General features: G+C 43.6%; 1 protein-coding gene across 1 annotated transcript; it reads right to left on the bottom strand.

Moving 5' to 3' along the window:
* On the bottom strand, nt 1–24,569 carry PCBD2 (pterin-4 alpha-carbinolamine dehydratase 2). Its single transcript, XM_054642897.2, has 4 exons — nt 24,414–24,569; nt 21,569–21,700; nt 3,478–3,558; nt 1–2,022 (listed from the first exon to the last, which is right to left on the bottom strand). The coding sequence occupies exons 1-4, from the start codon at nt 24,507–24,509 to the stop codon at nt 1,927–1,929; spliced, it is 405 nt and encodes a 134-aa protein (XP_054498872.1). The 5' UTR covers nt 24,510–24,569; the 3' UTR covers nt 1–1,926.
* Nucleotides 24,570–25,433: the final 864 nt, after the last annotated feature.

A 25,433-nucleotide genomic window follows, 5' to 3' on the forward strand; every position in this document is an offset into this window, starting at 1 on the left:
TTACAAAGGGGGAATTTGATTTTATTGGTTTTATTCAAAGCCCACGCGTTATACATAAATTCTGAACAACAGACTTTACACACTTCATTAGAGATGTTGTCAAAACTTTGGGTGAAGCTCATTTCACTTCCCCACCACTAACAGGAGACATCACAGCCTGGTTGTTTGTTTTAGTTTTATTCACTCTTCACAACAGCGACCGTTTTCAAACCATATCAGGGAAATCCTCCACTTCACTGGGGAAAGGCACTTGTGAGAAAAGAACAGCTGAGCACGTTGTCTGAATTTGGGTCTTTTTAGGTATTAACGTGATATCCCAAGCTGGGTTACTGACAATAAACCCCAACATCTTGCTTCCTGTGTGTGACCCATTAGCACGTGACCGTGTGTTTGCTAAGGATTTACAAAAAATATCTCATTTTATCGACTCAATCACTTGGGTGGCAAGCTCATGGCATTTTGCTTCCCAAAATATCTGAGAGACCACACACCTCGCCCCGATATAGATTTTGGCAGGCGTGCATCCCCCTTCTCGGTAGCCGGTGGCTGCGCCGCCGGTGTCATCTGAGCAATGCACTCCGGCATTTGGGAGGTGTCAATCTCCCGGCAGCCGCACCCCGAGCTGCTGGCCGGGCATGACAGAGCACGCTGGGGACACTCAGCAGCGGCACTGCAGGGGGAGAGGCCCTCCTGCAAGCTTTAAGCAGGATGAAATCTCCCTGCCGGCACTGGAAATCTGTCTCGGGGAGGATCACAGGATAAAAACAATTCAAACCACGGGAGGAACTATTTTAAACGTTGTCAGTGGGATCTGCAACTCCTGCAACAATGTCTGCAATGAGTAATTCTAGCTATGAAAAAAAAGTGGGTGAGCATAGCTTCAGTGGAGCCCAGCTTAGCAAGAATTCTGCTAATGCCGCTTCCTTCACCGCCGGCAGCCCTGGCCAGGGCTCCGGGCACTTGGCCAAGCCACCCCCAGCCTGATCCAGCAGGTACTGGAGCATTACATCACCAACAGTGGCTCAATCCTGCAGGGAGCTGAGCACTGACCTGGCCAAGCCCTTAAGCACAGGTTTCATTCAATGGTGTAGGAGCTGGGGGCTCACCGGGACATTTTGTGTTTGCGGTACCGGCACTAAAGTTTTCCACAACTCCAAGATCCAGCCCTGCACCTGGGAGTGTCCAAGGCAGCATGGATGAGGCTTGGAGCAAACTGGTCTAGTGGAAGGTGACCCTGCCCACAGCAGGGGGTTGAAATGAGATGAGTTTTAAGGCTCCTTCCAACCCAAACCAGTCTGTGGTTATGTGATTCTATACTCTCAGACGGGGAAAGGCTCTCAAGCAGCAGCTCTGGATACAGCTGTTCCTGCCAGTTGAGCTGCAACTCCAAGGACACACCAGCAGCAGCTTGCACTGCTCTCTCCAGCATCCTTGCACTTGTCACTGGTCACTGGTCACTGGCAGAGATGATAGTGCCAAGGCAGAGGGGACTGACCTGGCTGGGCTGCTCTCACACTGTTTGAAGTGCAGAGATGTACAAAACCATAGGAGGGAAGTGGCCAGGCATGGGGGAAGCTCATGTGGCAGCTGGACCAGTCCCTGTGAGCTTGGGGAACACCAACACACATGGGTGGGCTCCTGGTTTCATTCCAGCACAGTTTAGTTTCTAAAAAAGGATTGTTCAAAACTTATTTATTGCTGGTTTATCCACTGCATCCTCCTGCAGAACCAGCAATGGGAAAGGACAAGCACAGGCATCCAAAGGGTTCTCAACACTAAGGTACTGAAGGTCAGAAAAGCTCAGCCGCTCCTTTTACAAAATATCTTCCCTCTATGGGTTTTGGAAATCAGGATTACAAGGAAAGAGAGATACCATTTAAAAACAAAATATAGGTGGACACTGTATTAAAGCTGTATATATTCTGGTTAAACTGAGGCAGCAGCTTTGTCAATAAACTGAGCCAGCTTCACGTCTCTCTTGGTCAGCCCACCGCAGTCATGGGAAATCAGAGTTATCTGAACCTGCCACAAAGGAAAAGAAAGAGGTTACAAAGGCATTTTGATCTCTGACGTGCAGGCAGAACAGCAGCTCATTGGGAATGTGGTGTGTCTCTGTAGTGAGTTGGTTTTACTTGGTGCTCCTGGCAAGCACCAAGCTGGACCCTCCCTGCTTGTGTAAACCAGAAGATGCTGTAGGTGAGGAGGCTTTACAGAGCCTGGAATCTCACCAGATGAGCCCTTCTGCAGAATAACAGAGGCTTTGTATTCTTGGGTTTCATCCAAGAAGAGGTATCTGATTAAATCATTCACTCTTTAAGTTTAAATACCACAGATCAGTTTCATGAAGAATCCAGGAAAGTGACCAAGCTGCCAAGAGCTGGATCAGGGGCTCATATTTTGTTGAAAATCCACATCCCAAAGGTGAAAAAATTCTTAAGCTTGCTCCAGATTAATAAAAAAAAAAGTATAGGTGACACAGCTGCCTCACAAGTCCATTTGTACTGAGCAGATGACAAGTTGGGCATTATTTTGTCTTGCCTTCGACTGAGATTTTGGGAAGACTCAAAAGGAAAAAAAAAGACAAATTCTGAATATTCTAGAAATCCAAGGAAATCAGGAGGAGTGCGTGATCAGGTTTTTTTCCAGTGATCATTTAATGTCCCCTGAACAGGGTGACATGAAGGGCTGATGAGGAAGAGTCTCTGCTGGGAGTTTCAGCTACAAGGAGAGGTGGGATGTCCTGCTCTGAGGGCGGTGGTTTGAGCTACAGGCTGCTTGTCCACATGTCCTTTCTTTTGGCATGTTTTTAGTGGGATTGCCATATATTCACTAAATGCTACAACAAACAATGTGATACAATGCAATGAGAAGTATTACAAAATAAAACTGAAGGGAGAGCAATAATTTCTCCCTTCACACAGCACCTTTCATTCAAGGGTTGCAGTAATCCTTGTAACCCTTGTAAATATGAGACCACCATCAGTTAGGTAATATTATAAACAAATTTTATAAGCTGCTATGTTGAGACATAGGAGCCTACAATTTCTAAAAAATCAAATCTGAATTGAGACTGCCAGGCTCCCATTTAGGTACCAACAGTCTGCTACCCTACACTGCTCAGTTCCTGACCTGCTGCACAGACAGGAATGAGAGCTGGTGAATAGTTTTAAAACAGTAATTTATTCAAGTTGGTTAAATAAGAGTTTAAAGGCTTCTATTTTATTTTTAGATCTCAGCCAGAGAGGTGAAGCCGCAGGCCCCAACCATACAGCTGGCAGCAGGCGCAAAGAGCTTCACTCTTGACTCCTCACCACTGCAAATCTCAGCATCTCTTTAAAATCTCAAATCTCTTTACAGAGACACTTCTCATTCCCTTACCTTGTAGACAAGCTACAAATAAAGGCAGAGAGAATGGGCCAGTGGTTTGGTCTCCTTAACTCCACTGCTGTGTGAGTAACCAGGGCTTGTGAACGTTACCTTGCTGTAGACGTTAAACCATTCCGGGTGGTGATTCATCTTCTCTGCCTGGAGAGCAACACGTGTCATAAATCCAAAAGCCTAGGGAGAGAGAGAGCAAAGAGGAAAATATTGGAATGGCAGTGGATTGGCAAGATTCACCTCAAAATCCCAAAATCTCCTCAAGATGCCCCACATGGCTGCACCTTGGGTTTGTGTGCTAAAGAAGCATTTGAACTTCTCATGCCACTGGTGCATTCTCAAAACAGCTGAAATGATCCCCTGCAAACCCTGGTAAATCACCCTGCTCAATGTGACTTAGCCCAGGACTCAAAGCTATTGCATGACAGCAGTGATTTTACCTCTGCCATCAGCAGGGATTTCAAATATCCATCCCCTACTGCATCTTAGAAATGTGCCATTTCTAATTAAGCACCATGCCACTGTATGACCAACACTGCTTCCAGGAACACATCCCTCCATTTAACCATTTTGCTATTTACTTTACTGCAGAGAAAAAGGCAGCAGGTGGGCCTGCCCCTCTGCTTTATGAGACATATTTTCCTTTTAAATGAGTTAAAAGAGGTTTTCCAATCCTCTGTCCCTACATGCTCCCCCAGGACCCAGGCTTTATCAGAGGCTCAAAAGGAAAATAATAGCAGGCCCTTGCCAAAATACTTAAGAGCAAATCAGTGCATTATAGAGAAAATTAGAAGGTCCATGCAAATCAAGACTGTAATTATGCAGTGGGGCCCAAAGGGCCTGGGAGCGTGAGCAGGATGCTCTCAGCAGCAGGCTTTGTTCATACCAAGCTCCATCCATCGAGTTCAGGACCTGCATTAACATATAAAGCTGGAGGAACATCCACATTACAGTCTGGTTCAGATTATAATACAACAAGCTCCACAAAACCATACCTGATTTAGGTAGGTTTTCAGTGCTAATTTATGGAAGAGAATGTATATAGCCCACATTCCACCAAGTGATGACCATTTCAAACAAACATGTGGTCAATGAATAACATATAATGGTTGATAATAGTTTCAAGTCTTTTTCCCTCTCACAAATTGCAAAAACCTTTAAGGAAAAAAAAAGAATTGGTGCCTGGATGAAGAATTACTTTGTTGGTCGCTTTGCCAGTCAAATGAATGCAAATGTTATAATCAGAGAAAATCATTCCAATGAGGTTTGTCATTTGGAAATCACCAAACTGTCAGCAATTAAAAAGCTTTTTTTCTTTGACCCAAGAGCTTTCCAAAATTCAGGAGAATCTAACTTCCCTTGAAGCTCTCGCTCAGTTTAGTTTTACTTTGAGTGAACAATTACTTTTAAAAGTTTGCCCATGTTTCAGCAGCACTCTTTGAAGTAGAAAACTGCAAGTTGTGCATCAGATGTTAGCAATGATTTGGAAAACTTCTCCATTAATAGTGATTATTTAAATGTTTTTAGAGTGTCCAGTCTTAATAAGAATGCTATTTCCAACACAGCAATCAATCCACAGATATATCCTCAAAACTTTAAAATAGTGATGTGTCTGCAACCAAATTTCGTGTACAGAAACAAATGGCAAGGGAAAAAATAAAAATAAATTTATAAAATCCCCTATCATGTTTGTGTAAGCTCTGTTGGTGTCTGTTCATCCCAGGAACTCACCCGCCCATGCACAGACTCAGGTCACACTGCAAACAGTCACTGATGGTGAGACAATAATCATTGCTCCAATGAAAGCACACAGAGAGAATTACACAAGGAAATTACTCTAAAAAATTAATCTGCTCTACAGACCTTCCTCCATACTTCAGGTGACAAATCCTCCTTATCAGCAGACCCCCAAATCCCCCGGTCAGTGCACCAACACAACATCCCACTGCCCCTTCCCCGCAGAGAGTAGAGTCTCCAACCAGATAAAATGGACACTGGTCACAAAACCGTCATCCTACCAAAGACCGCTCAACTTGAGGCTGTCCAGCTCATGAAAAGGAACAAATTCCAGCACAGAGGACTCTCCCCAGGACCCGTCCTGCTGCTTGTTGCTCCAGCTGCCCACAACTGTCCCAGCCAGGGCAATCCAGTGTCACAGTGAAGGATGAAGCCTGCCTGCCTTCGTGCATGCCCTGCTCTGCTCAGAAACGTTCTCCCTCATTGCACATTACCCACAGCAACTTACTCCTTGCATTTTAGTTTACTTTAATTACACACAAAGTGTAACTCTCACAAAAAAAATGACCTATGGTTCTACTGAGCAATTTCACCAACACAATCTCCATTAAGGTCTTAAATACTTCCTTTACCAATTAAATGAATTGGAACACTATTGTTTATTAATCACCTTTATATTTATAGAGCCTTAACCTTTCTTTGGGAAAATACAACTGGCTCTGGAAGGAAAAGATCTTTAGGTTTGATTAGATATGAAAACACTATTACACAAAATCAGTTTGGACATTTCTTCACGTCTTGAAACTTGATCGGTAATTTGGTCTAATTGGTGATCAAGGAAACTATCTTGTGATCAATTAAAGTAATTACCGCATTCCGGCAACACAACCAACCTTAATTTGAGCAGGAGTCTGCACTTCTTCAAATTTAATTAAAAATAATGAAAATTATTATGCAGTCTGCAGTGCAAGATCATTGTCAAGACTGCACTGGTGGGCAGAGTTTATCAGACCATCACACATTTCTTGATGAAAGTGGGACAACCACTTCACTCATGACAGTGAGACCCAACACAGTCTTGACTTTCACTCTGTTAATAACAGGGAAGTGCAGTCCCTTGGCCCCAGATGAGAACTTTTGCTAGTTTTTCCCTCAAAAATAAAAAGGAGAAAGAAAGGTTTTGTGCATTTTCTAGAAGCCATAAAAAATATTAAAAGAGACTTTGACGCAGTAAATATTATGAAGTATTCTGGTTTTTCAGTAATAGGCATATTAGACACATTTTTAACCTAACCCTTTTAGGACATTTGGGCTAAAATAGTATCCAGACATTCAGGGAACTCCACATGTAGACCACAACACCCAAGGGGTGGCAGAGTGCAGAGTCCCTGCAACAAACCATGAAGAGCAATATAAGTAAGGAGTGAAGCAATCCTGCACAGGCAAGATGCCTGGGTGAGCTGGTATGTCTCTTCACATCTTTTAAGATCATGAAAGAAGGAACTAAAAACTAATGGTGTTTCAGTCATAACATCACATTTAAAATGTTTCTTAAATACTAGCAGCCCTAATATGTCTCCATGAGATAAAAATCAGGGCTACTCTTAGAAAAACAAGCTAACTTAAATAAGTGAAAAAAACCCAAGATAAACTATAAAAGAATTCAGCTGTCTCATGATGCTTTGTGACTGGTCAAGCTGCTCTTGAAACTGATATAATCCACTATCACAAAATAAGACTTCATGTTACTTTTGTTGCCTGAGAATGGGAAAACCAGGGCCAGACACTCTGCTGTCAGAACCGGGAGGAAAGATGAAATTCCCTGCGCTCCTCTGCCCCGCCCAGCTCTGCACAGCTCTGGGAGAACCCCGGGATCCCGGAGCTAATCTGCTATTATTCTTCCTTTCACACTTCTTAAGCAAGGAATCCATTCATCTTAATACTTTTTAAACAGGCTACTTTTGTACAATGCTTGCCAACATTATCTTGATGAGTTATACATCAAAGGCTCCCAGGTCGCTGTGCTGTGCTCATACATCACCCACCGCGAGTCCCGTGATGGATCACCCCGTGCATCTCCAGAAGAAAGCAGCTGACAGTCCTTGACTCCAAGTGGAGATATTTAAGCAAAACAGCTGAAAGGCTCAATGATATAACCATGCACACTTTTTTTTTTGTTGTTTGTTTGTTTTAAAATGAAGTGTGCACTCAGGCTTCTTAAATCCTCTGGACGCGCAGCCAAGGAAAGCATGTGCTAATCACAAGTACATTAAGGTTTCTGCCTCCCATCTGTCATTATAACGCTGGAGGTAGCATTAACCCTGACCTTCTGCAGCATGAGGGCTACCTGTCTTCCCTTCCCCTGCCTCCCAGGCTGTATCTGTACCATTTATCAGTGGGAAATTAATGAATTGCTCAGGTTACAGTGACACTGTCACACAGGAGATGACTACACCTCACACATTTGCTCTCCACTTACCTGAGTAAAAAGTACCCAGGGTACAGCATGTATTCTCCTTAGAGTTTGACACTTGTAACAATAAAATCAATCATTAAGGTTCACTCCCAAACTCCAGAAGCTTTCACATATCCAGCTGACATTACTACCTAACAGTGAGCTAACAAGCCAGCAGATAAAAGGAAAAAGCTCTTTAAAGTCAAGATATTTTAAGTCAGGATCAGCTGCTAGTCATAAGGGCTCTCACAACATCTTCTCTTGTGGTCTCAGGAAAAAACTGGGCTTTGTTTTATCTTGAGTCTATTTACTCCATCACTAAATACTTTTATCGTATAAATATGCATAAATCATGTCAGCTACACTCTTTATCTGAAAATGACAACATAGTTAAAACACAAAAAGAGGAATCTAATTAGTATTTAGGAAGCTGATGGACAGGTACCCATTCCCAAAACAGGAACCCCAATATTGGGATTCTTCCCTGTTGGCATCATCAATCTGCCTGAACCATCCTCAGGGACACTGGATCCACATGGCATTAGATATTTTCCTCCCCCTTTTTGTCTGTGTCTGGATTCACATACAACATAAATCAGGTGAACATCTTCTCATTGCTTCCCCCTTTTTAACATAATCCACGAACAGTGGGACAGTAATTAAGAATGCAAATAATCATGCACCAAAATAGAGCTAAACTCAGGTTACTCATGTCCTCCATCTCTCTCTGAGGCCTCAAGGCATGGACAAGACAGATCAGGTACTGTGCCACAACTCCCTGCTCTCTCCATCCTGGCATGGGCAGCCAACAGGGTGTGAAGGTGAACAACACCTGATGAATCACTGGTAGAAATTTGGTTTTCTCCTCTTTAATAGCTCAAGCAGCAAAATATTGTGAACAGAGGCAACCTTCCCATTCCACAGCATCACCTGTGGCTGGGGAAAGCAGTGCTCTTAACTCTGAAGGATAATAATGAGGGGAAAGGATGGGGGAATAATACTAAAGACACTCTGACATGGACTGAGATGCCATTTCCATCTTTGTAACAATATCTGAAACTAAAAACTCCAAACCCCCACAACTCCAATCTCCAACTGAATTGCCAATGCTTTTCGGCATTTCCAATGTTCTTTGAAAATCCAGAGCTGACCACTTGCATCCCCCATACTTATCTGCATACATCACTCACACAAAACAGCAATGTTGCTTTACACTCTAAAAAAAGTTACCTATTTACATTCCTATTGCAGCTGTAAACATTGCTGTGTTAGATGTGCAGCAGAGAATGTGCAAACCTTTACACCATGTTCTCCAAAGAATGCTGTTTCTGTCTCCCAACACTTGTTTACAATTATGTCAGTGAAGAAACCAGCTTGCCAGCTCTATATCAAACATTTTTGACAGCAAAAGCACAAACACTGATCTATTCTAAGTAGTTTGCCACTCCATGTAATCTTGGAAAAGGCATTCTTGCCTTTGATTCTAAAAATGTTTATACTTCGTACATTATGCAAATAGTTTTTATATATTAAGAAATAATGCAAGCAAAGCTCAAGTTAAATTAAATTCTTCAACAATAACCTTGCCAAAGCACTGATTTTCCTATTTAAAAAAATTATTCCAATTTGTTGATCTTACATTGGATGAAACATACTGTAACAATCTTCATAATTTATGTCCTGTTGGGACACTATGATTTAAAGTAACATAATACAGACCAGCATCACTGCTAATCTAAACCACCTGACCAGATAAACAACAGTTTCCCCTTCTCTCTTCACTGAGAGTATTTCTGTTTATTGTCATATGATTTGCCAATTTGAGGACCACGAAGGATCACTGGAGGCAGAGAGGAGTGGGAGGCACAGCCCTGCCTCCATGGGGACGTTTCTCAGCCAGGTACCGCTACAATGTCCAGAGCCGCAGGAGATGACAGAAGGCAATTCCAGGAATGCTGTCCCAGGAAAAGCCCATGCCACTTGTGGCAAAGGGAAATTTGCACTTAGCACCCTCTAGACCCAGTGCAGCACTAGGCACAACACAGTTCTGACAGTGCTTGAGGTGCAGCTCTGCACAGGGATGGGAGCTCAGGGCTTCATCCTCCCAGCTCAGCAGTGACCGAAGCAAATTCAGTTCTGACAGTGCTTGAGGTGCAGCTCTGCACAGGGACTGGAGCTCAGGGCTTCATCCTCCCAGCTCAGCAGTGACCAAAGCTGTGACATCACAGGGTCAGAAGGACACAATGCTCTGGGCTGGAAGGCACTTTAAACCCCATCCAGTTCCAGTTCTAATCCCCTGCCATGGGGAGGAACATCTTCCACTACCCCAGGTTGCTCCAAGCCCCATCCACCCTGGTCTTGAACACTCCAGGGATGGGGCATTCACAGCTTTTCTGGGCAACCTGTGCCAGGGCCTCACCCATCTCACAGGGAAGAATTTCTTAATTCTATATCCAATATAGACTTGATGGAGTAGAAGAGAGAGAAGATGGAGATGTCTTAAGGCAGCACATAAACTTTCTGGAAGTGATAAAAGTTTCAATGCCAATACAACCTTATTACAAAATACTTTCATTGGTTTATAGGTAGATAAATATGATAGTTGCCCATAAAACTTCTGCAAAATGAGTAGATACCCTAAATCCCAACCACACCTGCAACTAAATCATGTGGTATTTGTGATGCATCATTTCATATCAAAATATAGAAAATAAATTATTTAATTTTTCCTTTTTTCCCCCGGGTCCCTCAGCACTTATAGATTATAATTAATATTATTTTATTTTAAAATATTTTTTATTAAAAGTAACAATTTTTATTTAAAATTGTAGATCTCTGAATTACATTTTCCAGGAAAAAAAGAGGGAAATAATCCCAGGTGTCAGGATGGAACTAGAGCATGGTGGAAATCCTTCAGCCATGTCATAATCTCAATGCAGCTCTCCACCTTCCAAGCCATTTTTGTGAGCTTTGTGTTAAAAAATGGAATATAAAGGTTGCCCTTAGGAAGTTTGCACAAAAAAAAAAAAAAAAAGGCTATTTCAAGAAACATGACTTTTTAAAATGAGATTTTTGCACCCTACCCAAAAACATGAAATAACACAGTGAAGCCCCCATTAACTGAGCACCTGCTAAAGTAATCAGGCACTTAAAATAATAAACTCTCTTGGCTGCACAACTGAAAGAACAATGATAATTTCACTTGCTAAAACTAATGTTTGGTCCAGCAAATCAAACCTTTGGCTGTACTGTAATAAAGCCATCACACAAACCCCAATAAAAATAAAGTAGTAACAAGGTGTAAGGAGCCCCCAGTTCCAACCTTCTGAATTCAGGCACCTGAGCCCTCTGCTGAGGCAGAGGGCAATGAATCATCCTTGACAGCACAGTGCCAGCCCATGACACGAAGGTATCGTAAACCAGAGCAAATCAGAATTAATTTAAGTAAATGTTCCCCTTCGAAAAGTTTCTCAAACCCTCTGACTTTTACAGAGTGCAGGTATGGTGTAGAAGAACAGAGAAGTTCATTATCCCATCATGCCACATTTTGGATGAAACAGATTTGACTGGAGCAGAACAAGATATTCTGCAATTTTCCCCAATGTTTGTTTTTACTCATTTGAGAAGGAATGATTTCATTCTGTAGACATGAAAGTGAAGTTCACAAGCCATCCATGCTGTTGATAACACAGGGATGCTCAGACAAAATTCTCCTTGGTCTTTTGGCCAAGATTACATACACTATCAGTTTAATATCCAACATCTTCTCTACTGAGCATCCAAGGGCAATCATATCCTGCCTCTGATAATCCTCTAAATATTTGCCATTTATGATCCTAAGAACACATCAAAGAGTGGTAAGAAAGGCTTTGCTTTATGATGGATTAAGAGAAGATGTTGGTCTCATGACTATTTCATCCTCCACTATCCCGTCAGCTTTTTTGGTTTAGTTTGTTTTTTCAAAGGCAAGTTCAGCAATTCAAACACGCAACAGAGAAAACATGATGGAGAAGTGAGGAATTTGGACAGGTCTTCCCATCATTCTCTTGGCCAAGCCAGAAGCTAGAAAGAGCTAGAGATTTGCAATAAAGCAAACTAAGGACCATTTACGTCAGATCTAGTCAGGGAATCATTTCACTCAGCTGAACTGCTGGAGGTGTCCTACTGTACTGCAAGAACAAGTTTTAATGTTTGGACACCTTTTCTAGTTGAGTTTAGGGGCAGTGAACTCAGGAGGAGACTTACCTGGGCCAGCACTGGCAGGCTGCTAATTTATATTGCACCATGAAATTCAAATGTTATTTTGCAAGCAAGACATTTCAAGTCTAGAAACAACAGATCATTTGGGGAAAAAGAGTAGGACAGACCAAGAATTTTCCCATACAAGCTCTGCACAGGCGGGTCCCTTGCCTGGTTTGCCATGCCCACTGTTCCCTCTGGGATCTGTAGGTTCATCTCCTGTCTCTGCTGTTTGGAAGAATGGCTGGAGCAGGTCACAGAGAAAAGGATAAAAGCAGCTGCATTAAGCTGTGTTATTAGAACAAGGCTCACCTAACTGCCAACAATTCAGGTACTCAACCTGCACTTTACATTACCCACTGTCTTCAGACCCCTTCTTATGCTCCAAGCACATGCCTGGAAGTGACAGAGTATGTTCAATAAGCAACATTTTGCAAAGTTTTTGTTGGTTGTTTTTTTACCAGAACACAAAGGTTTCTCTGGGCAACCCACACTGCTTGTACATTGGTCCATCTGGAAATGGAGACACAGGCTCAGGAGGGGAGACAAACAGTAATTCTGAGTCCTTCAGTGAACACCAAATTTCTTTTAGAAATTCATATGAGCACACCACCAAGGGAAACCCTTTGTACAACTCTTGGGTTTTTTGTCAGATTGAGCATTATAAGATGTGCACAAACCCAGCATTCTGGGCTTGTACAGTTAACAGTATTTTTGCTCACTTTGAGCATCCACCTACTGCAAGGAGAGTAAATGTTCCCTCAACCAGGGACACCTTGGACATACACAGACATATATTTAACTGTCTGTTGTTATTCTCACTCCAGTCCAAGGAAAATCATGGTAGATCATGTAATCAGGACTTTTCCCTCTGATCCTAGGAATAAATAACATTTTACTTCAAAGCATCCTTAGCAATAAATAAACCAAACAGTGCAGTGCTGACTCAGCACAGGGCTTCCCACTCATCACTGTGTTCTCACCAAACCCCTCCAAAACATCACACCCAGCTTCTTGTTTGTCCAAAATGACTTTTCATCTCAGCCAAACAAAACTAAAGGAATAAAGGGCAAGGGGAAGAGCAAGAAAGGAAACTCTCTCCCAAAAATGCGACATGAAGTGGGTTTGCAGCTTTATAAGAGAGGGCTAAAAAAAAACTCCACATGCCTCGCCCTGATAAACGACGGCCCTGCCAGTGGCTTTCCAGAGCAGATGTAACGTTTTAGCCAAACGTGATTGTTTGTGAAAGAAATAATTCTGATCAAAACCTGAAATTGCAGCCAGCAGAAGAGCTGCACTTCGTCACGCTAATCCGGCCTGACGGGGAGCGGCGAGCGGAGATTCCTACTGCGAGAGGAGCAGATGCGAAAGGTCAGCGCTGGCCCGGCACTTCAAACCCCTTAACGTGTAAAACAGTGTGCATTAAAGCCTGAACCGCCCCACGGCGGGATTAACGGATGTCCGCTAAGTGGGTTTGATGTGCTTTTGGTGAGTAATGGTTCATTCTGAAATAGGGGCGTTGGAGCTTTAGTTCAGTTTATTCCGCCAGCCGGAGTCCAGTTTTAATTGCAGCTGCAGAGGATAATATCCCAAAGCGTGTCGCTCCTTTGTGGGAGTATGGGAAAGGGAGAGCTGCTGGTGCTAAAGGCAATTTACAGTTTGAAACTCTAGGCAGGCATTGCTCCAAAAGCAAGGGGATGCAAAAGGTTAAACAACGAGGACGGCATTTAAGCAGCATCGTTCCAGTCCCCCCATAAAAATAAATGTTATTGCATAAAGGAGTTTCAGGAAACCAGTTTTCCTTAACTGAAAAGATAAAAACATTCATCTGAGTAACCATCTTCTTCAAAAGAGGCAGTCATACCTTCATTTCCCCAAATTAAGCTATTCAACTGAATTCAAACCCATTGTCTTTTCCATTCATTTTCCAAAGGTGCTTTATCATGGGAAATGCCCAAAATGTAGCTAAAATTAGATTGACTCGCTCCCATTTATCTCTTTGAGCACCGTCCATATGGCTGACAGGACATTATTTATTCTGTTTAATTGAAACAATCAATCTGTGCAGCTGAAAAAAAAGATAAACTCTTCTTTTGCTACAAATCTACAAGACAGCTTGTGAGATCCAAAAGGCCATTTTGACAAATCATTTCTTTTGCATCTTCAGATCGATGCATGCAACAAGTATAAAACAAATGCTGTAATAATTTTTACTTGAGTGATAATAAATCCATCTGTTAAGAAAAGCATTTGTATTGGAGTCAACTGGAGAGCAGCCCAAAGGTCAACTGGGCAGATTTTAAGCAGTGGAGTGCATAAAAGGAGAAACAACAGGTCTGCTGAGGGGAGAAACTCAGCAATTAGAAACACCATACCTCACTAATTATAAACAATAAAATAATGGTTTATTCTAGGGAGAAATATGATTAGCTCATCAAGAAAATGAGTATGCCAAATTACAGTTAAGTCACAAAAACAAACAAAATAAAAAAACTGATTCAAACTCTACCACAACCAGGATGGGACATTTTGCATGATTAACGAGATGAAGGACATATGACCATGTGTGAGTCTTCAACTTAAAGATAATTATATTTATTTAAATACTATTAATATTGTGACATTTTAAATAACCCTGGTGGCCTGACACCACTGGCAGTGCCACAATGAAATTATAATGGTGACGTGGGTACTGTAACAGCACTTGTCACAGGCAGGTGGGACACAAGGGTGGTGGCATCTGCACACACCCACCTTGGCAAAGGGGAGCTGGGATATTCAACAGCACAAAGAGGAACCATCACCTAAAGGGGCTACAGAGAGACAAGGTGGGACTCCTTACCAGGGCACAGAGTGACAGAACAAGGGGGAATGGCTTCAAACTGACAGAGGGCAGGGTTAGATTGGATCTTGGAATGAAATTCCTCCCTGTGAGGGTGGGGAGGCCCTGGCACAGGGTGCCCAGAGAAGCTGTGGCTGCCCCATCCCTGGAAGTGTCCAAGGTCAGGCTGGACAGGGCTTGGCGCAGCCTGGGATAGTGGAAGGTGTCCCTGCCCATGGCAGGGGTTCAGAATGAGATAAGCTTTGATATCCCTTCCAACCCAAGCCATTCTAGGATGCTATGGGTTTGTACATGTAAGGCCATGATGGCTGTGAGAAGAAAATAATTCCCTTATTTCCCAACTCCCATCTCCAAGGATTTAATTTCTTCTTAGACACAATCAGATCCCACATTTCCACTACTACAGACCTCCAAGCTTTGCATAACTCCTCACCACTGACTGCCAATGAGCTGGAAGCTTCACTGGACACTGGACATGCTGACCAGAGCTCCAGTGCCATCTCCTCCTTCTCTGAGGCCAAAGAAGGAGAATCATAAGCTTCCAAACAAGCCACCTCTCATTTCATTTCCCCCAGACCTTGCAGTACCTTGGTCCCACAGGCAGAGGCAGGCAGAAGCACGGGCAGGTGGATCATGCCCAGGTCCCACAGCTGCACCCTGACCTGCCGACTCAGAGGTGAGACTCTTATTTACTCACTCAATCCCAAGAATAAACTCAAGGAAGGTGTGACCATCCAGGAATCATATATTTTTACTGTGCTCTGCTCTGAGACACTTGATGCAGTTCATTGACTGTGTTTTGGCCTGCAGGTTAACCTCTGCCAGTCCTAGAAACTTCACTATCAGTTTCTAATAAAAGAAAATGTCAACAGGCAAATACGCCCGAAATTCATTATTTTCAGATACAAAGGTATTTCCAACTCTGTAAACCCACTCATAAATAATTCTGATTTATTGTAAATGCGTTATTGTATTCATAAACGCTGGGAAGTTAGTGAACAACATAACTACCAACATAACTACCAAAGTTATGAAATACTTTCATAACTTTGCAGGTGCACAAATCACAGCATATGGGAGAGGACTCAAAGGATAATGAAAAATGAAGCAGTTTCAGAAAGCCTATATGAAAACCAGCACCTACCTAGCTGGATAAAAAAATAATTTATTTTTAGTCGACAGGCAATCAAATGCAAAACTCTAGCAGAAGGAGCTGGCAGAGCACTACTACATTAAAAATAGCAATTCCCCCCAAAATGTATGAAAATAGGTCCAATTTTCGATTAGCAGAAGTGACAGTTGGGCTGAGGCTGCTCAGGCTTTGAGGTTAAACACAACTGACACAGGCTGCACCTGAATCCAATCACTCCCTGGGCTCTGAGAAGATTCACACGCGAGGACTAAATTTGTCACAAATGGGTTGGTTTCCGATCCTCCCGTAGCCAACTTGCTTTATTCTGACCCCCGTTTAACAAATCAACTTAATGGGCACTGGGAGTGCTATAAAACTTAACAATGGAGTGATTTTAACTTTTAAAATATAGTTATGAAGCAAAATGTTGGAGAGCTCCTTCAATACTGGAAATCAAATTAAAACTAGACATTTTTTAACAGTCTTGACAGATATAATCCTAGTTACCATGTAAATTTATGGTAAGCTGCTGTGATATTAGCCACAGGTGCTACTTTTAATATATGGCCTGCATCTGGCTGGGAATAAAATATCTCAAGAGGACTGAAAATGACCTCACTATCAGACAATGGAGAAGAAAAAAAACCACAAGACCGCTGTGGCATATAAAAAGCTGGAGATGTGGTCCACAACTGAATATTTACCATAAAATTCATTTTAACTCTGCAGATTGTAAGTTAAAGGATATAATGTTTTCAATACATACAAGGCGTGGACGTATTTTAGACAAAGAGCCAAAAGATTAAGTACATAAAGTGGAAACGAAATACACTGCCTATATGTATAAAACCAAATTTTCCAACCTTTGATGAATGTCAAAAAACAAAGCAACGTGCCAGGAGTAGAAAAAGGAAGGATGGACCCAGATTGTATTGAAGGCACTGGCACCAAGTACTGCCATTGAAAGAAATCAAGAGTATGCATTGCATATCCTACCAAATTCATTTGGATGTGTAACTGGGATCATACAACAAGGATCATCAATTTAAAGGGACAAATCCAAGCATGTCTCCCTACAGCCAAAAGAAAAAAAATTGGCACCAGGAGGGAGAAAAAAAGGCATGTACCATAACATGCTCTGACTGACTTTTTTCTCCCAGATTTCAACCAAGAGAGACAGTGAATCTGGAAAGGAAATGGAAACGGAGAAAAATAATTTATTTAATTCTCCTATATTTTTTGCACATCTTTAAATATGTTCTCAAAACCCAAAACACAAATTGCACCGAGACACATGTGCCTCTACTCTTAGTGCACAGCATTTCTGTACCGTCCCCTCCGCTCAGACTCATCCTCCACCTCCACCCTCTTGCCCCAAAAGACAAAAAATGTATCTGAAATAGCTTTAAAACTCTTAGAGCATGTGATTTCCTGTCATTTTAGAAAATGACGTTAGAGGTCTTATGGAGACTTCCTACACATTTTTTTTTTTTTAAAAACAAACTTAATTAAAAACTTACCCTATAAAAGAAAGCAGCTGTAAATTCTGAACCTGACCATCAGCAAACTTGCCCACCTTTGTAATTTCCTAACTGCATTTGCTGCCTTGGTGTGATTACCTACGGAAACGCAATCACACAGGCAGTTGCCCCTTAAACCCTCTGGTCAAATCCAACCAAGTTTGACAAGAGACATGGAAGTCTCAGAGCTAAGATGTTCCTGCAAATTCTGGGAAAGTGAGCAGCTGGAGACAGGACCCAAACTGAGCACTTGGCATCCTGCACTCACAGCCTTTCACAGCTGCACGCCCAGCCCACGACTGGGCTTGAGATGAATCTGGCAGAAATTCACATCTCTAAACCAGGCCTGTCCCCTCTTCCAGATCACTGCTCCCAAGGTGAACTGACCTGAAATGCTGGGAGAAGTTACCAGCATGATCTGGAGGCATAAATTAACTTTCTTTCCCAATTCCCAATCTTATTCAAGCAGACTGGAAGCAGAGGGCTTGCTCCACTGGAAGAAAACAGTTTTGTTTCAGTAGCACGAAGATGTGAATGGATGACAACATCACTTCATGATGCTACACCACGGCCTGCAAGCCTCACCAGCCACTCTTCTGTGCCCTGCAGCCTGGGAGAGAGGCCCCAAAGAAGCTCCCTGATGTGAGGTTTGTAGAGGCTCACGAGCATTCAGATGCATAGCAGGAATTGGGACTTGCCATGCAGTGCTCCAAGCCCACCTCCTCTCCAAAACCTCACTCACAGCCAGAGCTTTCAGCCAAGCACATGTTCCCTTGGAAAAGGGACTCAGCCCGAGGGCTTTGAGCAAGTGCACCCCACTGAGGGTCCTGGAGGTAAAAGACCCCAGTGTTAACTCATCCCTGCCTACCTGCCACTCCACAGTGGCAACAGCCCAGGGCAACTGCAAGGCACATGGAGGAACACAGGCATTGGTGCCATCAGCACAGCTCTTCTGGACACAGCACCCTCCTCTACAGCTGAATTGCATTTTTCCCCCCGCCACTGGTGTATTTTATTCTATAGATAAGACAGACCATCAACCCCCCAGGAGCCTGCCTCACATTCTGGGAACACACAGCCAATGCCACCCAGGCCCCCAGGACTGGTGCTTGGTGGGCATCCACAGCAACAAAACCAACCAAGCACTCTCAGCAGAAACCCCAGGCTGGTTTCCAGCTTATTTCAGAGAATTGTACCACCAAAGTCCATTTTTGTGAAAATGTATCCTCAAAATAACAAACACCATCAGTGCTTTCAAATTCTGGGTTACAAACTAATTCCCTGAGCCAGAAGTGTCATTAGCTTGTCAGCCTTACAAAGGCAGCTCACTGCTGATAGCTTTTAACTGAGCTAATTTCAGCCTGAAAGCTTCAGGAATCCAAATAACTCTTGTTTCACAGAAGTTTCATTTCATTCTCATGCTGAAAATAATATACATAAACCAAGCTCATGTCTACACATTTGCACAACTTTATAATAAAAGTTGTGTTTATATTCTTAACATCTGTTGACATACATAGACTTTGTAAACCTGGCATAGATTTTGAAGCCACAGAATTTTCCATGCATCATGAACACTATCTGCAAGAAGCAATAAAAAAAAAAAAGCAATGAATACATTAATCATACCAATATCATCTGCAAAACATAAATTTGAAATACCTTTCATGTCAGCTCAACTACTTTTTTTTGTGTGTGTATTTTTGGGGGGTGATTTTTTTTTCCACACCTGATTTTAGGCCATCTGTAAAAGGCAGCAAGAAGATCACTGAGGAAATGACATTTCTCAGTCCTTTGACTTTTACTAAACACTTTAAATCCTGTAAATAGAATATTTATTACATTAAATGAAAGCAGTTGTACCTACAAGTTCCATTTTTTCACTGCAGGACTAAATTCTCCCAAAGTACAAGGCAAGGCAGGTATAGCTCCACTTTTTTCATTTGTTTCCTAGGCTGTAGTAAACACAGTGTTTACTAATAGTCATTATAAATATATGTGCATAATTTAATAAAATTAAGCATACATGCATAATTTAAATTTATTTTCAGCTTTAACTTATCGAAAGGCAAATACCTGCTCTCTAATACCAGCTAAGGATCTGATGCCTTTGGGATCTGCATGTTGAGCCTGCTCCTGGACTATGAGAACAGGAACGATTTCTGCCCTCTGCAACAGCAAAGGGGACACTGCAGTAAATCCATAAAAATCAACAGGGGAAATTCTGCCCTCAGATGTTCAAATCTATGCTTGACCCAAGCAGAGCTGCCCAGAGCACCCACCTGCATGGCTTCTTCTCCCAACTGGGGGCAGAAATTTCATTTTGAAGCCAACTCCCAGCCTCTGCTCTCATTTCTGCCTTACATCCATTAAAGCAGCTAAGAAGACCCTATTCTAGTAACTCCAAAAAAACTTGAAGTGGCACTTTTTTAAAGTACTCTTCCCATGACTACAGGTACTAGAAGTACTGATATATAGTTCATAATTTACCAAGAAGCTAATTTAAATATACTCAATTTCCTATACTGGTGTGTGCTCCATCCACCTTCAAATCAGGAAGACATTATGGGTATCTACCTAAGCTGGTAGGTAAGATAAATCTACACTGTCAAAAAAAAATACAACTTTGTAAATTTTTGTGAAAGCAATGTGTTTTCCAGATATCTGCTGGTGCAGGACACTGATCTGTCCCCTCACCTGTCTGTTGGCAGATAGGGACTGTCTAAATCCATCTGATCAAACTAAGTTACTCATTTACAGTGGGAAAAACACTTTTTAAATATTTTTGAGGGCAACTTCACTTCTAGTTGTGCTGAACCAACAAAGACTTTGACCACAACGAGGCAGAGATGCCATTTCATGAATATTCAAGTCAGAAAATCTCAACTCTTCCAAGGGTCGCTTCTATCCTGCCACATTCCTGGCTGCTCCAGCTGCCTGCACATCTCACCAAGGCTTCCTGTGAGCTCCCTCTCATGGGCTTCTCCCCTTCACTGCCCTTGGAATGAACTGATTTGGTTCTATTTGCTCTGTATTAACATTCAGGTTAAAAATGTACTCATGGCTCTGGATGTGCTCCCCGGACCAGCACTGTCCTGTTAATGAGCTGGATTTTTCTCCAGTTGTTTTCTCTTTTCCTTTCTCCCAGCTCACCTCACCCACCTTCTCTCTACTGCCTGGGCTTTCCTTAATATGACAGCTACTGAAACAGCAAAAAAAAAGGGCCAGTATTACAAACTGTGGTTTATCCAGCTCACTGTGGTTTCCTAAAACATCTTGTTCTGGGTTTAGGCACAGCCATATAAGCAGCTCACAGCACAGCTCCTGGACCCTGCACACACCAACAAACCCACAGCATCCCCAAACTGCAGCTTGCCATGTCCCTCCATAGTGAGGGAAAGAACCAGCTTGGTGAAACCCATCACCCCAACAAACCCCTGGGAATTCTTTCCCTCCCAAGAAAGAGCTCACCCCTCCCTCAGAAATAAAACAGAAAGGAAATGCATGTTCTGGGAGTGTGACTTTTTCTAAGCAATGTCATTTTTCCTCAGAAGGGAATTTTCAGTGAAATGTAGCTGAGCAGGGATCTCAAGACAAATTCAGTATTTCTAAAGCCAGTTTCTAACTAATGTCTGAGACAAGTTCCTGTGAGTGTGAGAGGTAGTTCAAGATCCTGTTTCCAAACAAAAACCCAGTGAGGTAAATAAAAACCAGTACTGTGCACTCTGTGTGCCAAAGACACTGCAAGATAGCTATTACAACTCAATCAAGGATATACTAGAACTTTGGCTTCCTGTTTAGAAGGTGAAACGTTCCTGTTTTCCCCACCTTGCTTGACAAAAGTTTCTGTTCTTTCTTATATTTACCTATGTTTTTCACGTAGTTCCCTGACAAAAATGATCCCCACTGCCCATCAGTTATGTATTTCCAGCATTTATTTATGAGTGCTAGTAATGAAAAAAAAATCAGGATCAAATACTGCTTTGTCTGATTCCACAATCCCAACCTTGACCCCAACCTGAATATTAGAATCAAGAAACTGTAATATTAGAACAAATCTACTTATCAACTACAACATGGAATTAATTTACTCCACCTAATGAGATCAGAATCTGAGAGCAAATCATCAGGGCAAATCCAAGAGGATTTGGCCCCACCAGGATACTCCCAAACTTCTGAATATAAATATTTTCCCATCAGGACCATATGGAAATTAAAGCAATTACATTTCCTTTATATTAAAAGTGGCATATAACAATCATTACCTGATTAAAATTTTTGAAATTGAACTCCTTGTAGATGGCATCTCTTTCTCCCAGCTCAGACCAGCCTGAAGCTTTGAGATCCAGTAAAACTTGATTCCTTTCCTCTGTCGTCAACCAGTGAGACTGGGAGGACTATTGAGGGAAAAAATAAAGGCATGGCACAAGTGAGGCTGAGGTTCTCTTTTGTACAACAATAAGAAAACCACACGATGAAATTGTGGTTATGTATGGTGCAAAGGTGAGGATATGGAAAATTCACTGTGCAGTTTCTTACCATTTATAATTTCACAGACCTGTTTAACCTAAACCAGCCAAACCCTGCCATTTCTGTTTGGGCAGGTAAGTTTGGCCAAGTGCTTTTTGTACAAAACTAGTGAAAAGTAACAGACTCCCAGGAATGAAGGTAGACATCAGCATACCTGTACCCTTGGTCATCTGAATTATCCAGATGCTGCAACATCACATTTAATCTCCAAATGTTCCATTCTGTCTGGTAAGTAAAGGATTATTTACATTATTTGCTAAATGTACAATTATAAGGCTAGAAGATATCAGGAAATACCTATTTCAAAAGAGAGGAAAAAACAGGAGATTCCACTCTACCTACTTTCTATTTTACTATTTCAAGAAAGCGGGATTGGACTTTTAAGACAGCAAATGCCATGGAGTTCTATAAGGAACAAAGAGCTTTGTAACTAAATCAAAAGGAAAAGAAATGACAATACAGACACAATTACAAAAAGTTTGAAGCTACTGGTAAAAGCACTAAATTCTGCAAAGCACCGGTGCTTAAGTATGGCTTACTTGACGTGACATGAGTCCTCCTGATGCTACTGGGAGCACAGACATGACAGATTAAGACTGCTTAAATATCTGAATCAGGGGCTGAAGCACACACGAGGCCAGAGCCAGACAAAGAGGAACGCTCTGTGGGGCCTTTGGAAGATGCTCGATTCCTTTTCGAAAAGCAGGAACTAAGAGCAGGAGCCCTTCCTCAGACCACAAATTCTGAGCGATGGCTCTCGGGCTCTCATGACAAACGCAATGCTTTCGTGGGAAGAACCTTTCTCCCCAGTACAGCTACATTCAGATTGGTTTATTCTTTATTTCAGCAGCTGGCTCAGCTTTGTGAGATCCTCCAGAAAGGCAGTTTTGCTCCAGAGGTTCACTCAGACAGGGGAGGCAGTGAGGACCTGCTCAGCACTCAGGAGTTTCATCTCTGCCAGCCGAGCCCCGGTGCCACCAGATGGGGCTGTGAGTCCGAGCAGAGCAGGAATTAACGCAATTAATGCGACCTGAGCGTGGCCTTGAGATCCACGAGGGCCAAGGAGCAACGTTTTCACCAATGACATAGGACAAAAAGCCCCAAATGCAGTAAGTCAATTTAACAGCAATACCGCTGCCGTTTGTGCTTAGGGGGATACAGCGATGTAACCAGAGATGGGTTTTACAGGCCCCAAACTGAATTAATTTAGGCTCTTTACACTTCAAACACAACATTGGGGTTGCAAGAAGAACAAATTTCAGATTTTTCTTTGCTATAACTGCATCATAGGCATACATTTCTTACGTAATTTTTTTTTTTATTTTTCAAGCATATACAAAAATCCCCAAAGCTAAAGGCTGTCTTGAAGCGTACTGTTTTATCTGGCACGAGATGAAATTAGACTGGAAATGCACAAAAAATCATGAGGGGGTGGTTTTTTTTGAGACAGCAAAGTCCAGGACTGCTGGACTTTGCTGTCTCAAAAACAAAGTCCAGCTGGCACAGAGATGTCCTGAGCCAGCTCTGGGGACACTGTGGTGCTCTCCTGACACCTCACCTGACACATGGCCTGACACCTCACCTGACACAAGGCAAGACAATGTTGTGACCTGAAATTCGTTTTTAATACGAATGTAGAGACCACGTTTCATGCAGGCCCTGGTGAGCACTGAGCACGTTTCACATTGTGGAGGCCACGTCCTGAGTCAGCCCCCTGACACATCACGATGTTCAGAAATGGGGCAGAAAGCAGCAAGGACAAAGATAAAACTCCAATGGCGTTTCCACACTCACAGCCCCAGCAGCTCGTCAGGGGCACGGCCAGAGCGCAGGGAGGCAGGAACAGGCTCAGGGTGCCAATGCTGACCGAGCCCCCGAGGTGCTGGCACCGCACCCACGCTCAGGGGCTGTTGGGTGTGGGGTTGCCCGAGTGATGGATAATGTTTGGAGGAAGCCCAGGCAAAGCAGTCATTAAGTTTAAAAAAAAAAAAAACAAAACTCTCATGCCTGAGGGACAAGGGTTGAACCCTGCATGTGCTGTTCATTATTAGCTTTGTGTAAAATAAAATAATCAGCCGTGAGGTGGGATGGCAGTGGGACACAGGGAGAATCATAGAATGATTTGGGTTGGAAGGGATCTTATAGCCCATCTTGTTCCACACCTGCCCATGGGCAGGGGCACCTTCCATTATCCCAGGCTGCTCCATGCCCCATCCAGCCTGGCACTTCCAGGGATGCGGCAGCCACAGCTCCTCGGGGCAGCCAGTGCCAGGGCCCCACCACTCACACGGGGAAGAATTTCTTCCCGATATCTCATCTAACCTTCTATCAGTGTGAAGCCATTCCCCCTTACCCTTTCCCTCCACGCCCTTGCCCAAAATCCCCTCTAGCTCTCCCCATGCCCCTTGGCGTACTTAACGGAGCCAACCAGGTCTCCCCGGAGGCTTCTCCCGGCCGAGCGATCCCAGTTTCCCCAGTTCCGAGGGAACAGGGCCGGGTCTGACCCGAGCCCGCGGCCTGTCCGTGTGCCTCCCCTCCGCCCCGCGCCCCCGGCCCGGCGCGGCGCCCCCGACCCCTCACCATGGCCGCGGGGCTCCCGGCGCCGCCCGCCGCCCGCCGCGCTCCCAGCAGCGCTCCCAGCAGCGCCCGCCGCAGCACGGCCCCGCCGCCCGGCATGGCCCCGCCGGCCCCGCCGGGCCCGCCCCGCGGGAGGAGCCGCAGCCCGCGGCGGAACCGGGGGAGACAGAGCGACGGAGGAAAAGGAGCTGCCTGCGCCGCAGCAGCCGCCCGGGGCCGTGGGTGGTACCGGCAAAGCGGCCGCCGGTCAGGAACGGGGAGGCTCGGGCACCGCAGCGCTCTGTGCAATTCCCTGGAAGGAGTTGCAGTGTGGGGACACCGATCGCTTCTGCCGTGCCTGCAGTGAGAGAACCAGAACCGACCTAAAGCTGAGATTGCAGCATTCAGATCAGATATTAAAGAAAACCTTGTCACTGTCGGGGCGGCCGGGCATTGGAGCGGCTGCCCAGGGAGGCGGTGGAGTCACCAGCCCCGGAGGGGTTTCAGAGCGCCGGGATGCGGCGCTGGGTGATGTGGTTTAGGGGTTACGGTGGCGGTGCTGGTGGAGGGTTGGTCTGGACGGTCTAAAATGTCTCTTTTAACTTTGACGATTCCATGATTTGTGACACCTACCCGGGAGGAGAAGGGCCGGGTGGATTCTGTCACACAGAGAGCGGGCAGGTGTCATTTCCACCTCAGGGACCGCACTGAAACAGCCCCGTTCTGTTTGTAAACACATCCCTGTTACCGGTGGGGACACGAGCACTGGGGACAATCCAACCCTGGGCCTCTCAAACGAACCAGATGGCAGAGGCAAGAATGCTCCAATTATTAATCTTTATTAATAACATCCACCCCACCTTTATCTTCAGTAACACTGAAGTTTTACCAGTGCAGTTTCCTTTTTATACACAGATACACATGACCTCTGGTTTCCAGAGGAAAAGATAGAGCCAGCAGAGAAATTCATGAAGAATTACATTGCAAGGATCTGAGCTAGCTGTCAAATAGTACGTCTTAAGAATTTCTTTGTTTTATGTTAGT

The sequence above is a fragment of the Agelaius phoeniceus genome, chromosome 15, assembly GCF_051311805.1.
Source record: "Agelaius phoeniceus isolate bAgePho1 chromosome 15, bAgePho1.hap1, whole genome shotgun sequence".
In the NCBI taxonomy this organism is placed as follows: domain Eukaryota; kingdom Metazoa; phylum Chordata; class Aves; order Passeriformes; family Icteridae; genus Agelaius; species Agelaius phoeniceus.